This window comes from Parambassis ranga, chromosome 24 (genome assembly GCF_900634625.1).
Source record: "Parambassis ranga chromosome 24, fParRan2.1, whole genome shotgun sequence".
In the NCBI taxonomy this organism is placed as follows: Eukaryota; Metazoa; Chordata; class Actinopteri; family Ambassidae; genus Parambassis; species Parambassis ranga.
This window is the reverse complement of record NC_041043.1, coordinates 6,992,263-7,013,493: the sequence shown is the minus strand read 5'-3', so window position 1 is coordinate 7,013,493 and position 21,231 is coordinate 6,992,263. Positions and strand designations below refer to the sequence as shown.

At 40.5% G+C, this 21,231-nt stretch overlaps 3 protein-coding genes across 3 annotated transcripts; 2 read left to right on the top strand and 1 right to left on the bottom strand.

The window, feature by feature from the left end:
- Positions 1-3,585: 3,585 nt before the first annotated feature.
- Positions 3,586-9,156, bottom strand: wdr20b (WD repeat domain 20b). The gene is made up of 4 exons (XM_028397718.1): positions 8,854-9,156; positions 7,078-7,260; positions 5,532-6,923; positions 3,586-5,306 (listed from the first exon to the last, which is right to left on the bottom strand). The coding sequence occupies exons 1-4, from the start codon at positions 9,100-9,102 to the stop codon at positions 5,250-5,252; spliced, it is 1,881 nt and encodes a 626-aa protein (XP_028253519.1). The 5' UTR covers positions 9,103-9,156; the 3' UTR covers positions 3,586-5,249.
- Positions 9,157-10,584: 1,428 nt separating this feature from the next.
- On the top strand, positions 10,585-14,882 carry hsp90aa1.1 (heat shock protein 90, alpha (cytosolic), class A member 1, tandem duplicate 1). Its single transcript, XM_028397267.1, has 11 exons — positions 10,585-10,845; positions 11,553-11,702; positions 11,801-12,167; positions 12,261-12,394; positions 12,506-12,811; positions 12,904-13,069; positions 13,173-13,363; positions 13,458-13,605; positions 13,694-13,962; positions 14,081-14,414; positions 14,502-14,882. The coding sequence occupies exons 2-11, from the start codon at positions 11,553-11,555 to the stop codon at positions 14,609-14,611; spliced, it is 2,175 nt and encodes a 724-aa protein (XP_028253068.1). The 5' UTR covers positions 10,585-10,845; the 3' UTR covers positions 14,612-14,882.
- Positions 14,883-15,232: 350 nt separating this feature from the next.
- hsp90aa1.2 (heat shock protein 90, alpha (cytosolic), class A member 1, tandem duplicate 2) lies at positions 15,233-20,650 on the top strand. Its single transcript, XM_028397266.1, has 11 exons — positions 15,233-15,381; positions 16,884-17,033; positions 17,211-17,577; positions 17,662-17,795; positions 17,869-18,186; positions 18,289-18,454; positions 18,572-18,762; positions 19,195-19,342; positions 19,444-19,712; positions 19,987-20,320; positions 20,426-20,650. Exons 2-11 carry the CDS (start codon positions 16,884-16,886, stop codon positions 20,536-20,538), a joined length of 2,190 nt encoding a protein of 729 aa, XP_028253067.1. The 5' UTR covers positions 15,233-15,381; the 3' UTR covers positions 20,539-20,650.
- Positions 20,651-21,231: the final 581 nt, after the last annotated feature.

Sequence of the window (21,231 nt, the reverse complement as noted above, 5' to 3'; positions counted from 1 at the left end):
CATGTCTTGACGTTGAATTATTTAAGCCTGCAATGTTTTGTAACGATAATATCTTGAAGAATATATTGTTTTTTCAAAAACAAGATTAAAATAAGTCTTACATGTTTCTCAAATTTATTAAAGACGTAGAACATCTCTACAATGGAAAGTACAGGCAGGTTATAAGTTTGTTAAATCTGCGGACTTTACGTCCTACTGTGCAATTAATTCAAAGATATTTATATCTCACAAATTTTGCTGAGATCAAAAGAGATCCGTTGAGACGCCTTGTCCCAATTAAATAATCTCCCACTTATCTTCAACAGGTTTATAGAGCACATCGGAAGTCTTTGTGCTCCTGCGGCTGTAGAAAGGATGTCACTCAGAGTACACAGTATGGATAAATATATAATACCCTTGCTTACATGACATGGCACACTCCTCAACAGTATTTGTTTGAAAGAGCAGGCGAAGAGGTGCACTGCAACTAAATAAAACTGCAGGGTGTTGTTTTGTTGCAATGCATCACTGTCCAGCCTAAAGTAGAATACTGAAGTTCAGGTTAGGCTACTGTATCTGCAGAGATTCTCACAGATGGATAAACATGATGCACCTGGAGGAGTCCCAAGGCACTAATACTGCTTTCTTGTCTCTGCTGTTGCAATTGAAGATGCATTTACATTTTAAGTGCTCAGACCACAGCTCTGTATCGATGCTTTCCTCTGAGGCCTGAGTTCAGTGGCTTCTCTGAGGCTTCATTGATTTCTGCCCCCACCCCCTTCCCCCTACCCCCCTTTTAGCAATACTTAACAATCAGTTCTGCACACTGTTCAAGATCTGCAATAAGTTATGGTTGACAGGACCCCCCCTCCCCATAGTGTTCCCATCCTCTGCGGAAGAGTCTGCCGGTGACCTTTCAAAGATGCAGCTCTCAACATAAAAATCCCAAACATTGCATTATTCACATATGAAATGCTGAATATAAAGCATACAGCCTCAGTATAGTTGTCGAGTTGAACAAATGTTGAATAAAGAAGCCTCACAAAGCTTCCTCTGTACCACACTACAGTGGACCACACAATCTCTGCAGGGTAAGACGGCCCACTTAATTTGCTATGTGTGAACTTTTTAATTCCTAATGTGGTGTGAAGACATGTGCTTCTGCTGTGCTTGGGTCATGTGACTGGCATATCGTGCAGCTGCTCCCATGGTAGAGACCCAATAATTGGGCCTGCACCTCAGGGGAAACATGGCTTAGAATAGAAAGGAGAACAGAGGAAGTAGCACTTTGCACTTTATTCTTGGTGACAAATGGTTAACGGATTTCCTTCCTCCACCAACAGCCTGAAGGTAAACACAGTCATCCCTTTTTTATTTTTATTTATATTGTAAAAATAAAAACGTACTATTAAAACCACCATCATAAGGATATCTGCAGAGCATTTAGGCAGAATTCTTCAGGTTTCTTCATACAGTAGTTTATATGTAGGTATAATTAATTCAAATATTCAGTATGTCTCTAAATACTATCTTCTTTTTAGTCGCTATACCTTGATGATTTAGCAGCTAAAATCACCGACATGTTGTTTTGTTAGAATCTGAACAGTCCAACCTGGATGTCAGCACAAACATGGACTCCAGTGTTCCTTCCTTTCTGAACTCATAAGTGGGTTAAACACAGTAGACATCCCTGTGGATTTTTCTTAAAAGAAACTAGGGTAATATGATCAGCTCCAAAAATCTTATTAGACAAGTTTAAATATAGAAATAACCAACGCATGCTCTCATTCATTTTGCAACACATACAATGCTGCTCGTTCCCTCTGCTTACAGCGTCAGGAGATATTAATCATTCATAGCCAGTGCACACATTGCTAGGTAAACAAAACTGTGGGTCAATATATGGAAGCATACAGACGAGGGAGTTGCATCATTGTGAGAAGTTGATTAAAGCAGGACATTACAGCAGGATTTGCTCTCAATCCACTGAATTCCAATCAATGGGGACCCATTTCCCCGAAGATGCAAGATAGATGTGGCTGTTTTCCAAGCTCCTGTGATTGCTATTCAAATGCCTGACGGGGTTTACATATAAATGAATATGTTTGTCTGATAGCTGGTGTAGATAAAATACAGAAAAGAGCACAGTGCGATGTTTCTTTTTTTAATGAATGACAGTTCACTGAGCGGCTATCCTGATTGGTACCAGCTCAGCATTGATGTGGAGCAGCTCAGCAGAGATCAGTCAGAGGTGTTTAGTGACACCCCGGCAAGATGATCACCCCCTCTTCCAGCCAACAGCTCATCACACTTCCCACCCCTTTCCTCACATGGACGCCGCATGCTGCTGGTTTAATGGCTATGAGTGCTTGTGTTTCTTCTAAAAGTGACTCATAAATTATGGAGGAGCAGTTTTATTTCACTCTTAGAATATAAAATATATATGAAGTAGTAGTAGGAACACACTCATAAGGGGAGAAAGAGAGACAACAGGATATACATATTTAGAGCATAATGTCAAAGTTTGATCAAGTGATAGCTGTTATTCAATTAAACCTTATTATGAATTCTATCAGTTTGAGCAATGCTGCCACCTACTGACCATCTTGTGATACTAATCTGCCACTAAGTCCAGATGGCGGTTCCTGCTCAGTTACTTTTTGTTCAGATTTTTGCTGCATCATACATTAGTTCTTTCAGTTGCAGAGTATATTGTATGGTGGCTCACACTAACACTACATATTGACAGTTAAATAAATGTAACAAAGCCATCATTGATGTTATCAGTAAACCACTGTGGATTTCATGAACATGAACATGATTGGAATGACTGTAACTAAGACAACATTTTTTGATTGATGATAAGTGTGAGGTGGCTTATATTCATCTTTATTTGCAGCTGAAGATCCTGAGTGGATCCAGGTGCTGTGATCTGATTGGGTCAATTTACAGAATTAATTGGCATCTAAAAACAAAAGTGTCACAAGTACACCCCTGCTATAAAACACACAAAGCTGTGATATTTTGAGCACTAGCAGTGTAGTTTGTTGCATGACATTTTTGATGATTTATGTCTTTCAGTGAACTTTTTGGATATTCTCTATGTAAGTGGCCCCTTATTCATGATGCCATAAAGAATTCCCTTGATGGAGTCAAGTACTAATTACACCTGTACACCTATAGGTCTATACTATAAGAGGATATATTAATGATGACTCCTTTGATTGAGAGGCAGACCCATCTGCAGGGCCACACAAATAGATGCATATTAGTTGAGTCAATAAATTCAGTGTTATTTATTTAGCGCATTTTACAATAAGAAATGGTCTCAAAGCACTTCACAGAGACCCAGAGCCTGAACCCCCTTAAGAGTAACAGTGGCAAGGAAAAAATCCCTCTATTTTTTTATTTTATCAATTTATATAAGGTCATAATATAACTGTTATGTGAGACCAATGAAGTGATGTAAGTCTATAAAATATATTTATGTTTCAAGTTGCAAAGAGAAGTGTGAAGTTACATTTCCATCTAATAAAATAAACCTACTCTGTTAACATGAGGACATGTGGTGAACACACAGTAACACAAATGGCACGTGTAGTCTGTCAAAGCTGTTTTTAATAGGCGTCACATGGAGGAAAAAGCTCCTACTGTTTAAAATCCTCAGTCTTGTGTGGGTGCTGAGAAAAAAAAAAAAAACACACCCCCACCTCAAGCCATCAAGTGCTGACGTTGGTCAGTTGCTATTCAACACAGTGTCAAAAGTTTGTTCACAAGTTCAGCATCAGTTCAGTAATTATTACTCCAAAATAATCACAGATTTCAGCCCTATCTGCAGAACATGTTTGTCAGTCTTTGTTAAAAGTGAATTCACAAGCATATTGATTAATGGGTCTAGTGCCTAAGGGGGGGGGTGAATGGGTAAAAAGTGGGAGGGGCTACACCAGCATTACACTTCCTGTGGTTTACCTGAGCTCGAAATGATGGCTGAATCAGACCACTGCATCTGTGCCTACCTGTCTATGTTGTAAAAGGATTCTGCAGCGATAGGCTTGCTAGCATTCAGCACTACCAGTTAGACAAAGGAGGATCTTATAGACATTTCCTATACCAAATATGTCATTAATAAAAATACACCTGAATTCTCTTTATGTACAACAGAAAAGAAACATTTTCACCTGCATATTCAAGATTCATTTTAATATTAGGTATAGATTTTTCTGTATTAGAAATATCACTATTTTCTGAAATGAGGATCTTTGAACTAATGTAATAATGATAATTTCACCCATAAATCATTGAAATACAATATTTACATATATTACAGAGCTCATTTAATCTGAAACAATATTAAAATAAATGTTCAATAGATACAAAGATTTTTTTATTCTATTAATATATCAACCTTGTCAAGGAGTCCTTACACACTCCAAAAATGTAAAGCCATTCTCCTCTAACAAACTATGAAGTGCAAACAATTTTTCTTTCCATATAAAAAACAATGACTGCAGCATCCATCACTGAGACAGAGATCAATAAGCCGATTCCCCCAAGTGCTTCCAAAACTCAAATATGTCATCATGCATTCAAAGATGGGGAGAGGGGGGAAAAGAACATTTGTGCAAAATACACTGTAAAGTGTGACACCTCAGATTCAAATATTTTGTAAAGGAAGTAAGAGGTGTTGGAGGACTAGGAGTCACCCAGGAAGTGAGGAATGAATGGGACTTGGCTTTGGGGATATGCTGCCTGCTCCAAAACAATTCCTCATCTTATTCCCTTTATCTGTGAACGTATTAAATGAACAAAGTATTGAATTAAACCCACACAACAAGGTTAGGTCAAGGCATTGTGACAATGCTTAGACCATGTCTAGTCATAAGATCTACAGGCACAAAAGATTGGGTATTTGAGTTTGCTATTTTCAGACTAGACATAACTTGATATGACCACAGATACAACAATGAGCCTGGCAAACCTTCTCATAAACCTTCTGGATGATTTAAAGCTTGCCCTATATTCTTCCAGTAGCACCCTTTTAAACCCCCAAAACAAAAAAAGGGGGGGGTGTCACGTTCCTAACCCTGGCTTGGCCAACACAAGCAGTAACACAAAAGAGAGCATTTGACTGGTTGTAGTGATGAGAATGAAGGTGACACTGGAGGTCATGTGGTATGTGACAGTGTGTGAAGAAGTGCTGCAGGGCCTTGGCCTTGGTCATCCCCGTCTCTGTTGCATGGAGCTGTCATTAGCAGCACCAGCACTGGGGGCTATACTACTGTTCCACTGGGGGAGTTAGCTGGGTTGTTTTGAGATGATAGCAATCCCTGTAGAGAGACAGATAACACACACATAAACAACAGTGAACACAACAGCAGAGGAAGAACAGTGAGGCCAAGATGTTTACTTTCAGATGACAAACACGGTGGGTTTTGTAAAAAAAAAAACCTGGCTTCAGACAGTGGCACTAAAAGCTTTTGAATGTGGAAAAAAATGGAAATATAAGTTTTGAGGTGTCACATGACAGTATCCTTGGGAGGTCCGTCACTCACCACTTTCCCAGGCCTAGCCCACGTGCAGACGAAACCCTCCTGACAGGCTGTTACCAGACAGTCCTCAAGGAAGATTAACACAGTGAGTCTTTCGTGAGCAATCTTCTTGCACACTAGTGGTTCAAGAAGTGGCACTTCCTCCATGCGTGGGCACAATGTTGTGCCGAGAGTCTTAGCTGCGTCAGCTTTAGCGGTCCGTGATGAGCTAAGCTGGTTTAGTTTGTCGCTGCTTTTGCTGCTGATGTGACCCATGCTATGGTTCCGCTTATGGTCCTTCTCGTGGCGTTCCTTGCGTGAGTCGTGCAGTGACAGCGTTGCAAACTTGCTGACGCTAGTGGCAATGAAAGCGCCATCTATGATGCTATTGCCCTTGGTGCTGCTGCTGCTGTTAGTGCTGCTGCCCGTGTGACTGTTGGGGGTGTTGCCCCCTGCTGGGTTGGAGGAGTGTGGCAAGCTGTTGGACCGAGGCAAGGTGCTAGGGAGGGAGTTAGCAGGGTTACCACTAGTGCTACTATTGCTCACATTGTCTTTACCATTGGTGCCACTGGAGTTTGTGGTGGTGGAGACAGTAGTAGTATTTTGTCCAGTGGCTGGAGGGCTTGTGGCATTCATAACATTAGTGTGAGTCCTAGTGCGTGATAAAGGAAGGTGAGGGAAGAGAATATCCTCTGTAAGGTCCCACAGACACAGCTGGGTGTCCTGTCCCACTGAGCCAAATCTGTAAGTCACACTAACAGGCCTACTGTCTGTAGAGTTTCTTTTAGAAAGCCTAGAATGAGAGCTGTTAGCTCTATCTCTGCCTGCACCATAGTGCTCATGGAAGTCCTCATCACTGCCACTGAACTCAGCAGGGGGGTCACCATCCTCAACACTGGTGGTACAGTGGTCAAATGCCACTACACTCACCCATGACTTGTGACCATGTCCACGTGCTATAACTCTGCAGTCCATAAACGACCACACCGTCACCAGGTCGTCCTCGCCTCCTGCTACAATGTATCGTCCATCTGGGCTCCAGCAAACACACAGTAAGCCGCCGAAGTAGCTCTTCATTGTCCCATGCAGCTCTGCAGCGTCGAAACCGAACACCCGCAGGAAGCCGTCCTGGCTTGCACATGCCAGAAACTTCCCATCCGGTGAGAAAGCAAACTCATTGAGTGCTCCTTCACCTACTGTCCAGCGCAGTAATGGGTTACGAGCTGATTTGCTCTTGCAGGTGTGCACAGCATAGTTTTCACCCTGCTTTAGAAGCTGGTAGTGAGGTGCCGTGGTGCCACAGGTGTTTTCCACATTGTACAAGTACATGCTGCCGCTGGAATGAGCCACCAAAAACAGACTCTCTGAACCAGGAACCCATCGTACACACGTTACTCTTGACTTGTCTATAAGTCTCTGGAAGAAGAAAGAGAAAAAGAAACACATAAAAATCAAGATGAGTGGCCGTCTAGTTATTTCATTCCAAATGTTGATGCAAAAATTATGAAATCTCTTTTTCTGATAGGTATCTGGTCTTTAAAACAAAACAAAAAATATTACTACAACCCACCTCCTCATTGAAGAGCTTGCTGGTTTCCTTCTTTATTGGGTCTATGAGTTGCACCTGACCTGCTGAGAAGCCCACTAGCAGGGAGACACTCTCAGCTGTAGCTGTGAGAGGGTTGAAATCATGACATGTAGGCTGCGTTCCTTTGTATATCCTCTTGTCTATTGGCTTACTAAGATCAGCAGCCTAAAAAAAACAACAAAAAAAGGTACAAGAGACTGTGTTATTGACACCATATGCTGCAAAGACACACCAAGTACAAAGGAGAGAAAGAATAAATAACCAAAATCTTGTGTAGTTCACAGGTGCAAGACAAAAAGCATCTGTTGCTGCAACTATAGACACATCTCTAAATAAACTACAGAAAGGAGAAGCGCTTCCATTATGCTAACTTTGGTAAAGCTGCCTAAATATTTAACAAATCACCTCAATGACATATCTAAGGATTGATTTATATAAACATTTTTAACTATTTTTTTTAAACCCTACACTAAACCATTAGCTTCTCCATTTCAAAAGCATCTTTGAAGACACCTTGATGAAACATAATACCCACTCCAGTGCATGACGGCTATGAGGAAAATCTAGAATGTCCAAAAACATCGTTTAATATTGCTTGTTGTCAGTGGCTTGAGATAAAAGTATGCTCACATTTGACTCACTGTTTTTCCCTTCTTCTGCTGCCAGCTAAGCTAACAACAAAAACTGAGACCAATTAATCTGAGGGTAGGTGACACATCGCCCACAAACCCAAAGCTCCATTTGATAGGGCAAATATTTGCATGACATTTGTAAATTGTTATTCGTGGCCCCTGAGGCAGTCTTTTATGACGTGTGTGTTATTTACTGCATGTGTATGTATTGCAACAATAAGGCAATATGATTCATCTGCTCCATTTTAAAAATATAAAAATAAATAACCCATTCTGGTTACATTTCTTAGTTTGGTAGCCTTCTTATAAGAAAACTAAACTCTTTGTCAACGCTTAAAATTGCAGCGTCAGCTAATATTTGAATGCATATGAACTCTTAATATTTTAAAACAACAGAGTGTTTACAGTCCTCCTTTCTCACCAGTAGTTTTCAGTGTCTTTTTTTTTTTTATTGGGATGCTAGGTTACAGTTTCAGCTACTGCTTTAACCTATAGACACAACATCATCAACATGATCACTCCCTGTTTAACAGGACCAAACGTGACTTGCTGCAATGACATCATCACTGTATGCATTCGAATTGTAGATCACAGTGCATCACATCCAACACTGACAGTAGCGCGCACACATCATTACACCAAGAACAACAAACAGCCCTCACATCCAGTCACACACATCACAATGAGCACGTTGATTGGTTCTGTGAGGCGACACCAAAGTTAAGAACTGTTGACAGCTTGTCAATCATAACTGGGGAGCAGTTGTTAGTTGCCAAGTCCAGAATAAGGATACACAAAAACATCATATGACATGACATGACAAGCCTTGTCTCGCGTCACTCAATACACAGGAAATCTCATGTCACAGCTTGTTAATACGGAGAACTCAAAACAACCCGCGGACACATCTATCGAGGCAAAAACAACTGTGGCGATGTTAGCTAAGAATGCTAATTAGTTTCTAACTTAGCAAGGTCTGCTCCATGGCCTTGCCTTGACAATCTGCGCACTTCAATGACAGAAGCTAAGAGTGTTGACAGCCTGGATGCAACACGTTTAAAGATGCCAAATCAGAGGAGAGCATCCGGACAGTGGTGCCTTCGTCTCGGCAGTCAATATTGTTTACCTTTCTCACGCCTTTGTAGATATAAAAGTACAGTTCCCGGCCCACATTGAAACAGATCCTGTCGCCGTTGCCGGACTGGTCGTTTACATTGACGAAGGAGACCTTGACAGGATTGGAGCCCTGCGAGTTGAAAGGCACCCTGTTCGGGCGGCTGTATTCGGAGTGAGTGAGGAGTTTATAGACGCCTTCTCGTGTAGTGAATTGAGTTTTAATTTCGTTCATCTCCTTCCCTCCTCCCTCCGCCGCCATCTTGGAAATTGGCGTTCATCCTTCTCCCAGCCCCGGATGTTAGCGACAGCGCATGCGTTAGATCGTTGAGGTCCAGCAACCATGTGTGTAGAGACAGAGCTAGAAAAACAAACCGTGTGTAGCGTGAAGGAGGCTACAAATACAGTTCAGAAGCAATAATATTTATATTTTTTAAGAACATGGATAAAATGGTATACCAATATTATAAATCCTGTCAGTTATAACCTACAAACTACACAGAATAACACAAAAAGTTAACTAAGCAAATAAAAATTAAATTATATGACAGATATAATCACCTAATGTTAAAAGATTTTCTTAGAAAACAGTAGGGAGACACATAATAACAAATTCCCATATCAAGGATGTTGTAGCTCATAGTTGTCATTGCTATGATCAAAATATTAAAATATGAATAAGTCCACCATGCAGCACAAAATTGTAAAAACATCCAGATGTATTGCTGTTTTATTCACAAAATCACTGGCTCACCATTTTATTCTGGCCAAAAATATCTAAACTATGAAGAATCTGGTTGCGTTAACTATCACATTACAGCAGTTGCAACATGTCCAATGTTCAGTTACGTGATAGTCAGCTTCTAGTAGTGTCTGCTATTAACTGGAAACATTATGATTACATAACAGATCTGTAGAACACTGCCATCCTCTGGTCAGATAATACCACTGTCGCTCACATGGACTACACTAGATAATTCCATTCATATTTCTAAATTTGGCTTTAAAAATAAAAAAAAAAATCACATTTTCTCATGTATGGTAGGTTATAATGCAGACTTTATGGAGTGATTGTATGCAGCCTTTCTCCTCATCATGCTGTACACACAATCCTTAGGCACACATTATGATGTGTGCAATTGTCACAATATTCTGTGTCTTAGTTTTATTAACCCTATGTTCAGGTTGTACAGTATGTGACAGTCTAAACTGCTTTCAGCTTAATCTGGTTCATTTTCAGTTTAGGCCTACAAGGCTTCTGATTCTGATTCTCAACCACTAGAATGAGGCCTATATATATATAACATTACTTAAATATATAAATATCCTACAAAATGAAGAAAAAAATAAAAGGAATATTCTTTTGCAATTGTAACCTCTGACAAACCTTTTTAAGCTGGCTGATTTAGTTTGCAAACTGAGATCCTGAGAGGGTGAAATTCATTTGATGTGTGGATCTTTTTCTGAGACATATGCATGATGTGAGTGTGTCCAACTCCTTAAGATATGTAAAGCTCATCTCATCTCATTCTTACACCCTAAAAAAAACGACACAGGCCTGCTCTCCATAGGAAGCGTTTGTATAGGACTTCAACCAGACAACAGCTGATAGCAGCTGCAATGCACAGCTGTGACGCTCACAGGGGGGTGTGGGGTCTAACAGCCTGGGAAGCTATCAGAAAAAGTCTCAGTGTGAGTGACAGGCACTCCTTGTGACTCTGCAGCCCTATAAGGGCACACAAACTTTAGGGCTCACTCACCACCCCCCTTCCCTGCCTTTCCTTAACCACCACCCCCCTTTAACTGTAGTGAAGGTATCTTCTGGAAGCTTCTGAATGGGAGCTTCGAGAAACCACCCCTTAAGTATAAAAAGAACCGGCATGTTGGGGTGGTCTGCATAGGGTCAAAAGACACTCACTGGAACACTTCGAGGAGAAGCTTGACTGCAACAGCGAAACCACATTGGAGTTTTTGTAAGAGGCACAAGACAAAGATCATACTCAAGGTAAGACTGGAACAAATAACAGAATTTCTGCATTGCAATTGCAATAGACACTTCATTTACAGGTTTAGTATTAGCCAGTAGTAGAACGGAAGCCTCTTAACTTCATAATCAGAAGTGAGATTATAACATGCAAGAAGCACATGGCAAGCAAGGTGACCCCGAGTGAGAGAGTGCTGGCTGATGAGCAGGAAAACGAGTTGGCATAAATAGCTGATGCAGCACAGTTGCATTTTAGCTCGATAACACTGAACACATAATAAGTAAATGTAATAGCAAAAACTGGCTAATAAAAAAAAACTTAAATGATGAAGAGCGGACTGAAAAAGTGATACCAAGGCCAAACTCATTCATTAAAATACTGTATCAAGAGTTTGCCAGTCTGTGATTAAAACTTAAAGTTAGATTTTCTTTCATCTTTCATCAGCCAGCTGCTATATCTTAATTTAACAAAAAGGTGTTAAATGACACATGCTGAAGCCACTGGGGGCAGGGAGAGCATCAGAGCTCCGCCCATTTTCCAAAATGACCAGACTTTGATTGACGGAAGGAACATGTGGTCGCCTACATTAGCAGCTTCTGCTTAATGTGCCATGTGCCATGAAAGAGAAAGAGAGTTCAAACATTAAATATTGGAATAAAACATATTGAAATTTGAGAAACATGATTTAAGATGAAAGTTTAATAGAATTAAATTTGCCTGTCTGTAGATGCCTGAGAATGCTGGCCACGTTATGGAGGAGGAGGCTGAGACCTTTGCCTTCCAGGCTGAGATTGCTCAGCTGATGTCCCTGATTATTAACACTTTCTATTCAAACAAAGAGATCTTCCTCAGAGAGCTCATTTCCAACTCTTCAGATGTAAGTAAAATCAACACAAATCAAAAAAAAAAAAAAACACAAGTTGCCCTATTATTTATGAAAAACCACTAATGTATTGCATTCTCTCTACTGCACAGGCCTTGGATAAAATCAGATATGAAAGCTTGACAGACCCCAGCAGGCTTGAGTCCTGCAGGGACCTGAAAATCGAAATCACACCTGACCTACATGCTCGCACCCTGACTATTATTGATACAGGTATTGGCATGACAAAAGCTGATCTAATCAACAACTTGGGCACAATCGCCAAGTCTGGCACCAAGGCCTTCATGGAGGCTCTGCAGGCTGGAGCTGACATCTCCATGATCGGTCAGTTCGGTGTGGGTTTTTACTCTGCCTACCTGGTGGCTGAGAAGGTGACAGTCGTCACCAAACACAACGATGACGAGCAGTACGTGTGGGAGTCTGCAGCTGGAGGCTCATTCACAGTCAGACCTGACACTGGTATGTTTCTCCACATCGATTCATCTAATCAATCATTTACACAATTAATAAAAGTAGGTTTGTGACCTGACACTGCTCTTTGTTACATTACAGGAGAGTCCATTGGCAGGGGCACAAAAGTGGTCCTTCACCTTAAAGAAGATCAGACAGAGTACTGTGAGGAGAAGCGTGTCAAGGAAGTTGTGAAGAAGCACTCACAGTTCATTGGCTATCCTATCACACTTTATGTAAGCTCTTTATAAGCAGGACATGTACTTTTAAAATAAAATCTAATAACAACTAAATTATTATAACACAATAAACCAAACATTCATGAATCTTTCCTTTTTAACTTCAAGGTGGAGAAGACAAGAGAGAAGGAAGTGGACCTTGAAGAGGGTGAAAAGGAAGAGGAAGCTGAGAAGGACGCTGCAGAGAACAAGGACAAACCTAAGATTGAAGATGTTGGCTCTGATGAGGATGAAGATAGTAAGGATGGCAAGAACAAGAGGAAGAAGAAGGTCAAGGAAAAATACATTGATGCTCAGGAGCTGAACAAGACCAAGCCTATCTGGACCCGTAACCCAGATGACATCACCAATGAAGAGTATGGAGAGTTCTACAAGAGTCTCACCAACGACTGGGAGGACCACCTGGCTGTCAAGGTAAACTGTTTCTATTCATGATACTGTAAATGTGTGACCACCTCTATGCTTTTAGCTTGTAATACAATTATAACTATATTTTATCCTTGCAGCATTTCTCAGTGGAAGGCCAGCTGGAGTTCCGTGCCTTGCTCTTTGTGCCCAGAAGAGCAGCTTTTGACCTCTTTGAAAACAAGAAAAAGAGAAACAACATCAAGCTTTATGTGCGCAGAGTCTTTATCATGGACAACTGTGAGGAGCTGATTCCAGAGTACCTCAGTAAGTAACACATAATTAAATAACCATTTAAACACACACTTTAGTGAGTAATCAGTAATGTCTGGCTTTGGATGGCTGAGCAGTCTTTATGTTTTCTAATCAGATTTCATCAAGGGTGTGGTGGACTCTGAGGATCTGCCTCTGAACATCTCCAGAGAGATGCTGCAGCAGAGCAAGATCCTGAAGGTCATCCGCAAAAACCTGGTCAAGAAGTGCCTGGAGCTTTTCACAGAACTGGCAGAAGACAAGGACAACTACAAGAAATACTACGAGCAGTTTTCAAAGAACATTAAGGTCAGCTAAACCATGTGAATCAATGTCTTCAATGTTAAACTTTAATATCTGAATGTCATATGTTGATAATATTTCCTGTTATTTCACATTTTAGCTTGGCATCCATGAGGACTCCCAGAACAGGAAGAAGCTGTCTGAGCTGCTGCGCTACTACACCTCAGCCTCTGGAGATGAGGTGGTTTCCCTGAAAGACTACGTCTCTCGCATGAAGGAAAACCAGAAACACATCTACTACATCACTGGTAAGTGCTAATGTCTAATTCTGCTTCAGAGTTTGCTTTAAACTGAGTTATTAAACAACATATTGATCAAATGAATTAACCTTCACAGGTGAGACCAAAGATCAGGTGGCCAACTCTGCCTTTGTGGAGCGCCTCCGCAAAGCCGGACTGGAGGTCATTTACATGATCGAGCCCATTGATGAGTACTGTGTCCAGCAGCTAAAGGAGTATGATGGCAAGAACCTGGTTTCTGTGACCAAGGAAGGCCTGGAGCTGCCCGAGGATGATGAAGAGAAAAAGAAGCAGGAGGAGCTAAAAACAAAGTTTGAGAACCTCTGCAAGATCATGAAGGACATTCTTGACAAGAAGATTGAAAAGGTAATTTCCCTTACCTTCTAAAACTATATTCTAAAAAAATAGCCTGTGCTAATGCGCTAATTATCTTGGATTGACTGTGTTTGAACATGACAATAATACTAAATTTCATTATTAACAGGTTGTAGTTTCCAATCGCCTGGTTGCCTCCCCGTGCTGCATCGTTACCAGCACCTATGGCTGGACCGCAAACATGGAGAGAATCATGAAGTCTCAGGCCCTGAGAGACAACTCCACCATGGGATACATGACAGCTAAGAAGCACCTTGAGATCAACCCCCTGCATCCAATCATTGAAACGTTGAGGGAGAAGGCGGAAGCTGACAAGAACGACAAGGCTGTGAAGGACCTGGTCATCCTCCTCTTCGAGACAGCACTGCTGTCTTCAGGATTCACACTGGAGGACCCCCAGACACACGCCAACCGCATCTACAGAATGATCAAGCTTGGTCTTGGTATGTAAAAAAAAACCATAGTCCACCACCCTGCTCTTTTACAGGGAGGGGGATTCAGGTTACTCACAGATGCGTTCTCATTCACAGGAATTGATGATGATGATTCTGCAGTTGAAGACATCATTCAGCCTGCTGATGAAGACATGCCAGTCTTGGAAGGAGATGATGACACATCAAGAATGGAGGAAGTTGACTAAAACAATTTCCAGACTGTTTCCCCCCTGGCTTTCTTAATTTTTATTTTTGTAATTTATCTTGCTTCTTTATTTGAACACACCTCTTATTCTTCATTAAACAGTCAATACACAGAAATGGCATTAATGCAAGTCTACATTTTAACGGCTATAAAACTACTGATAACCATTAAGAGTAATATAAAGTCAGTGGGAGTTTGACTGATTATGTGTCTTTTTGTAACATTTTTTATGAAAAGCTTTCAAATTTGTAATAAAATATGTTAAGAAATAATACCTGCTGCCTTTCTTATGCTAATTGCATGGTAACTTTTATCACTTTGTTCGATTCCATGCGACAAATAATAAATAACAGTGAATACTAATAGTTGGGAAGTACAATATATTGATAACAACATTAACTATTATATTTTCTGTTTGACTCGATGTTCCGGAATGTTCATGAACACTGCGTGGGTCGGTCCTGTTTCCCCTTCCTCACTTGCGCAGCCGCCCCTCGTTTAGTTCCGCCTCCTTCTTCCGAGTAAGGACAGAGAGGCGTGCGCATACGTCATGATTGATAGCTCACCGGTCCTGTCACCGGGCACCGCCGAGATGAAGATTCCAGATGGTTCTGGAAGCTCAGGTCAGGATTTCTCGAATGCTCGGAGAGTGTACAAAAGCAGCACAGCTCCGGTGTCTCCGGTGGGAACGATTCGAGTCGCTGTGTCTGAGTGACAACTGAAATCTACATATCTCACTCCGGACATTTGTCCCTACATAGAAGAGCCAAGGTAAATGAAATTCTATTACAGCATCATAACTTGGATGAAGACTAAATAATTAATATGATATAACACACACTGACATTCATGACACATTGCTAATGTTAGCTTAACTGTAATATAGCTTAGCCGTTGTCGATTAAAGCTAATATTTTCATAATGTTGAAATACTCTGATAGGTCTGCACAGAAACTGTGACGCTGAAATTTGCCTGGTGTTATAGTACATTTATACAAGCTCGTCAATGCCTTCTCATTAGGTTGTGAATCATGCATATGGACGTTGCAGAACTTTTTTTTAATAAAATGTTTTACTTATAACATTATCTTGGAAAATACCCGCACATAGTACGTTTGCATTGCATCAATCAGCAAAATGACAGCCACATGGCAGGATGCATTTGCGGTGCACTTGTTCGTAAGGAATTGTGGTTAAGCAGGGGAATAAGTTAATTAACCTTAATTAGATTTCATGTGCAGAGAGAGCTTCCTCAGGTTTTCAGTCTTAGACATCCTCTCTTTCATGAAGAGTGGATTTAAGATGCAGGAAACATCATTCACAGGACCGGACTTCTTCTGATGGTTCAGAGGAGGATCTTTCGATTCTATAGAAACTGCTAGAGAGTTCTACTTCTCTTTTGGTACCTTCTAGAAACTTGCAGTGAATCCGGGAAACCAGCAGGTGGAGTCATTTTCACTGCTGCTAATATGCAATTCAAACCACGTGCTCCACTGTGATTTACCAATGACCAAGCAGGACGGGTTGTAACTGGAACAAAATATATTTATAGAGCCTGAAATTTATTTTGAATGTTACAGAGTTTTAAATTCACTAAATTTTATACTACCCACATGTACATCTTCTTACATTTAAGGCTCTCTGGAAAATTTATCTGGAGGCTGAAGCGAGTGGATCTAGTCTAATTTGCCAAAGATGGATTATAGAGAGGTGGAGTAGAGCTGGGCAGTCTGTCACACCACCTGTCCTGACAAGCATTACATGACTATATGAAACATAAATTACATAATACCCTGCTAACTCTTAAATAAATGTATTAAATCAGAAGCAGAAATATTTTTGTTAATTTTATTTTAGATAATATAAATATTGCATTTTTTAAGATTAATGCTATGTATTAAAAAGGGAGACTGCTTTAAATTGGTAGTAATTTAATTTAAAAATGTTATTCTCATTCTGTACATCATTACATTAAGGATAACACATGCATAACTGTAGGAGCATTGGAAGGTTTTGTAAGAGTGTAGTGCATTACTGTTCTGTTACTCGTTTAGAGAGAAGCGTGGAGACAAGCATTTGGACCTACATAGATGACATAATAATAAGAATTAGCTAGATTAAAGGTAGTTAATGAAAGCAGCATGTAGCTTTTTTATTATGACAGCATAGTCAGTTTTGTCAAATATTGGTCACTATTATTACAATTATTTATTTTGTGTGTGCATGTATGTCCTATATTCATAGACTAATGCCTTTGTGTCCCCTTTGCATAGATGCCTGAACCACATGATCAACCAATGGAGGAGGAGGCTGAGACCTTTGCATTCCAGGCTGAGATTGCTCAGCTGATGTCCCTGATCATCAACACTTTCTATTCCAACAAAGAAATCTTCCTAAGGGAGCTTATCTCTAACTCCTCAGATGTAAGTTTCTATCAGATATGTCATTAATCTGAAGTTGTCTGTAAGGTGGTTTTGCATTTTATTTGTTTTAAATAAAGAAATATAATAAGAAACCAATTTTTTATGAATTATAATTATATTTTGTCTATACAATTTCAACCTAATCATTTTACTAATTGATCTTTTCTTTCCTGACAGGCTTTGGACAAAATCCGCTATGAGAGTCTTACTGACCCCACCAAGCTGGAATCGGGCAAAGACCTGAAAATTGAAATTATTCCTAACAAAGAGGAGCGCAGTCTTACCCTTATTGACACAGGTATTGGAATGACCAAAGCTGATCTAATCAACAATTTGGGCACTATCGCCAAGTCTGGCACCAAGGCCTTCATGGAGGCTCTGCAGGCCGGAGCTGACATTTCCATGATTGGTCAGTTTGGTGTGGGTTTCTACTCTGCCTACCTGGTGGCTGAGAAGGTGACAGTCATCACCAAGCACAACGATGACGAGCAGTATGCCTGGGAATCCTCTGCTGGTGGCTCATTTACAGTTAAAGTGGACAGCTGTAAGTACATCCTAAGAAAATGACTTATTCTAAATCAGCATGTATATTGCATTATGCCCTGATACCTACATTTTCTTCATACAGCTGAACCAATGGGTCGTGGAACTAAGGTGATCCTGCATCTAAAAGAAGACCAAACGGAATACCTTGAGGAGAGGAGGGTCAAAGAGATTGTGAAGAAGCACTCACAGTTCATTGGCTACCCCATCACGCTTTTTGTAAGTTGAATTGCAAAATGTTCTGTCAAAATTCCTTTGATGACTCTCAACTAAAGATGTCTTTTTCCTTCAGGTGGAGAAAGAGCGGGACAAGGAAGTGAGTGATGATGAGGCGGAGGAAGAGGAGAAGGAGAAAGACAAGGATGAAGAAGAGAAGGATGAGGACAAACCAGAGATTGAGGATGTTGGGTCAGATGATGAGCACGACCATGACAAGTCGTCAGACAAAAAGAAGAAGAAGAAGAAGATCAAGGAGAAGTACATTGACCAGGAAGAGCTGAACAAGACCAAACCCCTGTGGACCCGCAACCCAGATGACATCACAAATGAAGAGTATGGAGAGTTTTACAAGAGTCTTACAAATGACTGGGAGGACCATCTGGCAGTCAAGGTTAGTTTTATTACACATGGAAATGTGTACATCATCATTCGAAGAAACCTAAAATTCCTGTTTTACACAATATCATAACCTCCTTAACCTATCGTCCCACAGCACTTTTCTGTAGAAGGCCAGCTTGAGTTCCGTGCCCTGCTCTTTGTGCCTCGTCGCGCTCCCTTCGACCTCTTTGAGAACAAAAAGAAGAAGAACAACATTAAGCTATATGTGCGCAGGGTCTTCATTATGGACAACTGTGATGAGCTCATCCCTGAGTATCTTAGTGAGTAATCAGAATCCAAACTCATTTCATCTTTTCACTTTGTTCAATGACATGTGTATCCATCATCTTAATAAGATTTATTAGTAATCAAGTTCTCTCTTCATTTAATAAATACAGATTTCATCAAGGGTGTGGTGGACTCTGAGGATCTGCCTTTGAACATCTCCAGAGAGATGCTGCAGCAGAGCAAGATCCTGAAGGTCATCCGCAAAAACCTGGTCAAGAAGTGCCTGGAGCTTTTCACAGAACTGGCAGAGGACAAGGACAACTACAAGAAATACTACGAGCAGTTTTCAAAGAACATTAAGGTCAGTGTCCACAACTTTGCGCTGTCAGCAGAGTTTCTAATCTCTTCTTATTGAAGTCATCTTGTGTTAAACCTTTTTGTAAGCCAAATTCCAGCAAGATGTGCAAAGCTTAAGAAGAACCATGGAGTTTAGAGTGACTACCTGTTTTCCTCTGACCTGTAACTCTGTAGCCATCTGTCTGGTCTTCTGGCCATATTGTCTGAATGGAAAGCAGCTTTAAGCCTCAAGCTCCTCACTGTAATCTTTGGTTATACTGTGGTTGTGTTATTCTACTAATGTGACCAGCATTTGTGTTTTTACACAGTGTATGTTAGCCTGTCACACACATTGGAATAAAAACTTAATAAAAAAAATATAGCTCTATACATAATAATTGAATATACGCTTTTTGGCTAGATGTTTCTCACAGTTAAAATGGTTTTCTTGTTTCAGCTTGGCATCCATGAGGACTCCCAGAACAGGAAGAAGCTGTCTGAGCTGCTGAGATACTACACCTCAGCCTCTGGAGATGAGATGGTTTCACTGAAAGACTACGTCACACGCATGAAAGACAACCAGAAGCACATCTATTACATCACTGGTGAGCATTCTGTCGTTAGCCAAAACTGCATTTTAAATGAAGCCAGTTAGCTAATGATGTAATGGTAGATGTCTGACAATATTGCCATATCTGTATTCAAGGTGAGACCAAAGATCAGGTGGCCAACTCTGCCTTTGTGGAGCGCCTCCGCAAAGCCGGACTGGAGGTCATTTACATGATCGAGCCCATTGATGAGTACTGTGTCCAGCAGCTGAAGGAGTTTGAAGGCAAGAACCTGGTTTCTGTGACCAAGGAAGGCCTGGAGCTGCCCGAGGATGATGAAGAGAAGAAGAAGCAGGAGGAGAAGAAGGCTCAGTTTGAGAACCTCTGCAAGATCATGAAGGACATCTTGGAAAAGAAGGTGGAGAAGGTGAGCAGAGGGCCTAGTTTACTTTCACTTCATTTTTATGTTGGCTTGACATACATTGCATAATTAAATAACTTACATCATGTAAATAAAAATGTTTTACATACAAGTTATCTATAATTTCTCTTTAATTTTAAAAAAGCAGTCTACTTTAACATAATGAATTAAGCAAATAATGCAGTCAAGACATATAATTTCTTCAGTATTGGTCTGTTTTTGGTGCTTACAATAACCCAATTACGTGTTATGTAACTGAATATCATGTACTTTTCTATAGGTCACAGTCTCCAACCGCCTTGTCTCTTCCCCTTGCTGCATTGTCACAAGCACTTATGGCTGGACGGCCAACATGGAGAGGATCATGAAGGCCCAGGCACTGAGGGACAACTCCACTATGGGATACATGGCTGCTAAAAAGCACCTTGAGATCAATCCTGACCATCCCATCATGGAGACCCTGAGGCAAAAGGCAGAAGCTGACAAGAATGACAAATCCGTGAAGGATCTGGTCATCCTCCTCTTTGAGACCGCCCTGCTCTCCTCAGGATTCACTTTGGATGATCCCCAGACCCACTCCAATCGCATCTACAGAATGATCAAGCTTGGTCTTGGTGAGTGTCTGTAATGTCTGGTCATTATTCAACTTACTTGTCAGTAAAAATGTCTTAACAATTGCCTGGCTTCATTGATTATAATCTGCTTTGTTATTCTTCTAGGTATTGATGAAGATGATGTGCCAGCAGATGAAGTGACAGCAGCTCCCACTGAGGACATGCCCCCTCTTGAAGGGGATGATGATGACACATCCAGGATGGAAGAGGTTGACTAGGCCTCCTTTATTTTCCTAAAAGCATTCAGAAGTAGTGTTAATTACAAATTCAACTTAAATGTTGTAAATGATCCTGGAATGTCCCCTCCCATTAAACACTTTTTTGGGCAGAGTTCACCTAATTTCCATTTGAATTGACCATATACAGCTCGGATGCATTCCTTGTAGAACTTTATTTTTAAAGGTGTTACTTTTTTGTACTTTTAAGTTGTATCAATGCATTTATGTATTTATTGACATTCCAAAGTTGTGTTCTTTAACTGTAAATATCAACTGTCAAAACTGTTAACTCTTGGAAAACGGTATGAATAAAGATTGTTAAGTGATGTTTGGTTACTTTTATTGATGACTGAAGATTTTACTTTATACAGTATGTAGTTGCTAATTAGGTGATGCAGGTAGCATTACAGTGTTAATTTGTAGCAGAACATACATTTGAAGAGAAGTACTAAATTTGTGAATTGCATGCTGTCAAAGTAGGAAAGTGTATGAATCATTAACATGGAGCATTCACATAAGTGGGATGAGTCGAATACACGTGAATATGTACAAAAAAGTTGAATTTGTGACATATTAAAAAACAAAAAGTATTGGGACAGAAATAGGATACAATTTAGATGGACATTATAGGGCATTCCCAGTGGGTGGCAGTAAAGAAACACTGCAACATGGGTGCTGCATTTACCAAGCTAC

Excerpts from the sequence above, each read along its gene's own strand:
- wdr20b (XM_028397718.1), bottom strand. The coding sequence starts at position 9,102 with ATGGCGGCGGAGGGAGGAGGGAAGGAGATGAACGAAATTAAAACTCAA. Across the intron at positions 7,261-8,853 it reads TCTACAAAGGCGTGAGAAAG|GCTGCTGATCTTAGTAAGCC; the intron begins GTAAACAATATT and ends TGTTTTTTTTAG. Across the intron at positions 5,307-5,531 it reads GGGCTAGGCCTGGGAAAGTG|GGATTGCTATCATCTCAAAA; the intron begins GTGAGTGACGGA and ends GTCTCTCTACAG.
- hsp90aa1.1 (XM_028397267.1), top strand. The coding sequence starts at position 11,553 with ATGCCTGAGAATGCTGGCCACGTTATGGAGGAGGAGGCTGAGACCTTT. Across the intron at positions 12,812-12,903 it reads AGGACCACCTGGCTGTCAAG|CATTTCTCAGTGGAAGGCCA; the intron begins GTAAACTGTTTC and ends TTATCCTTGCAG. Across the intron at positions 13,606-13,693 it reads ACACATCTACTACATCACTG|GTGAGACCAAAGATCAGGTG; the intron begins GTAAGTGCTAAT and ends TAACCTTCACAG.
- hsp90aa1.2 (XM_028397266.1), top strand. The coding sequence starts at position 16,884 with ATGCCTGAACCACATGATCAACCAATGGAGGAGGAGGCTGAGACCTTT. Across the intron at positions 17,796-17,868 it reads GCTACCCCATCACGCTTTTT|GTGGAGAAAGAGCGGGACAA; the intron begins GTAAGTTGAATT and ends TTTTTCCTTCAG. Across the intron at positions 19,713-19,986 it reads TGGAAAAGAAGGTGGAGAAG|GTCACAGTCTCCAACCGCCT; the intron begins GTGAGCAGAGGG and ends ACTTTTCTATAG.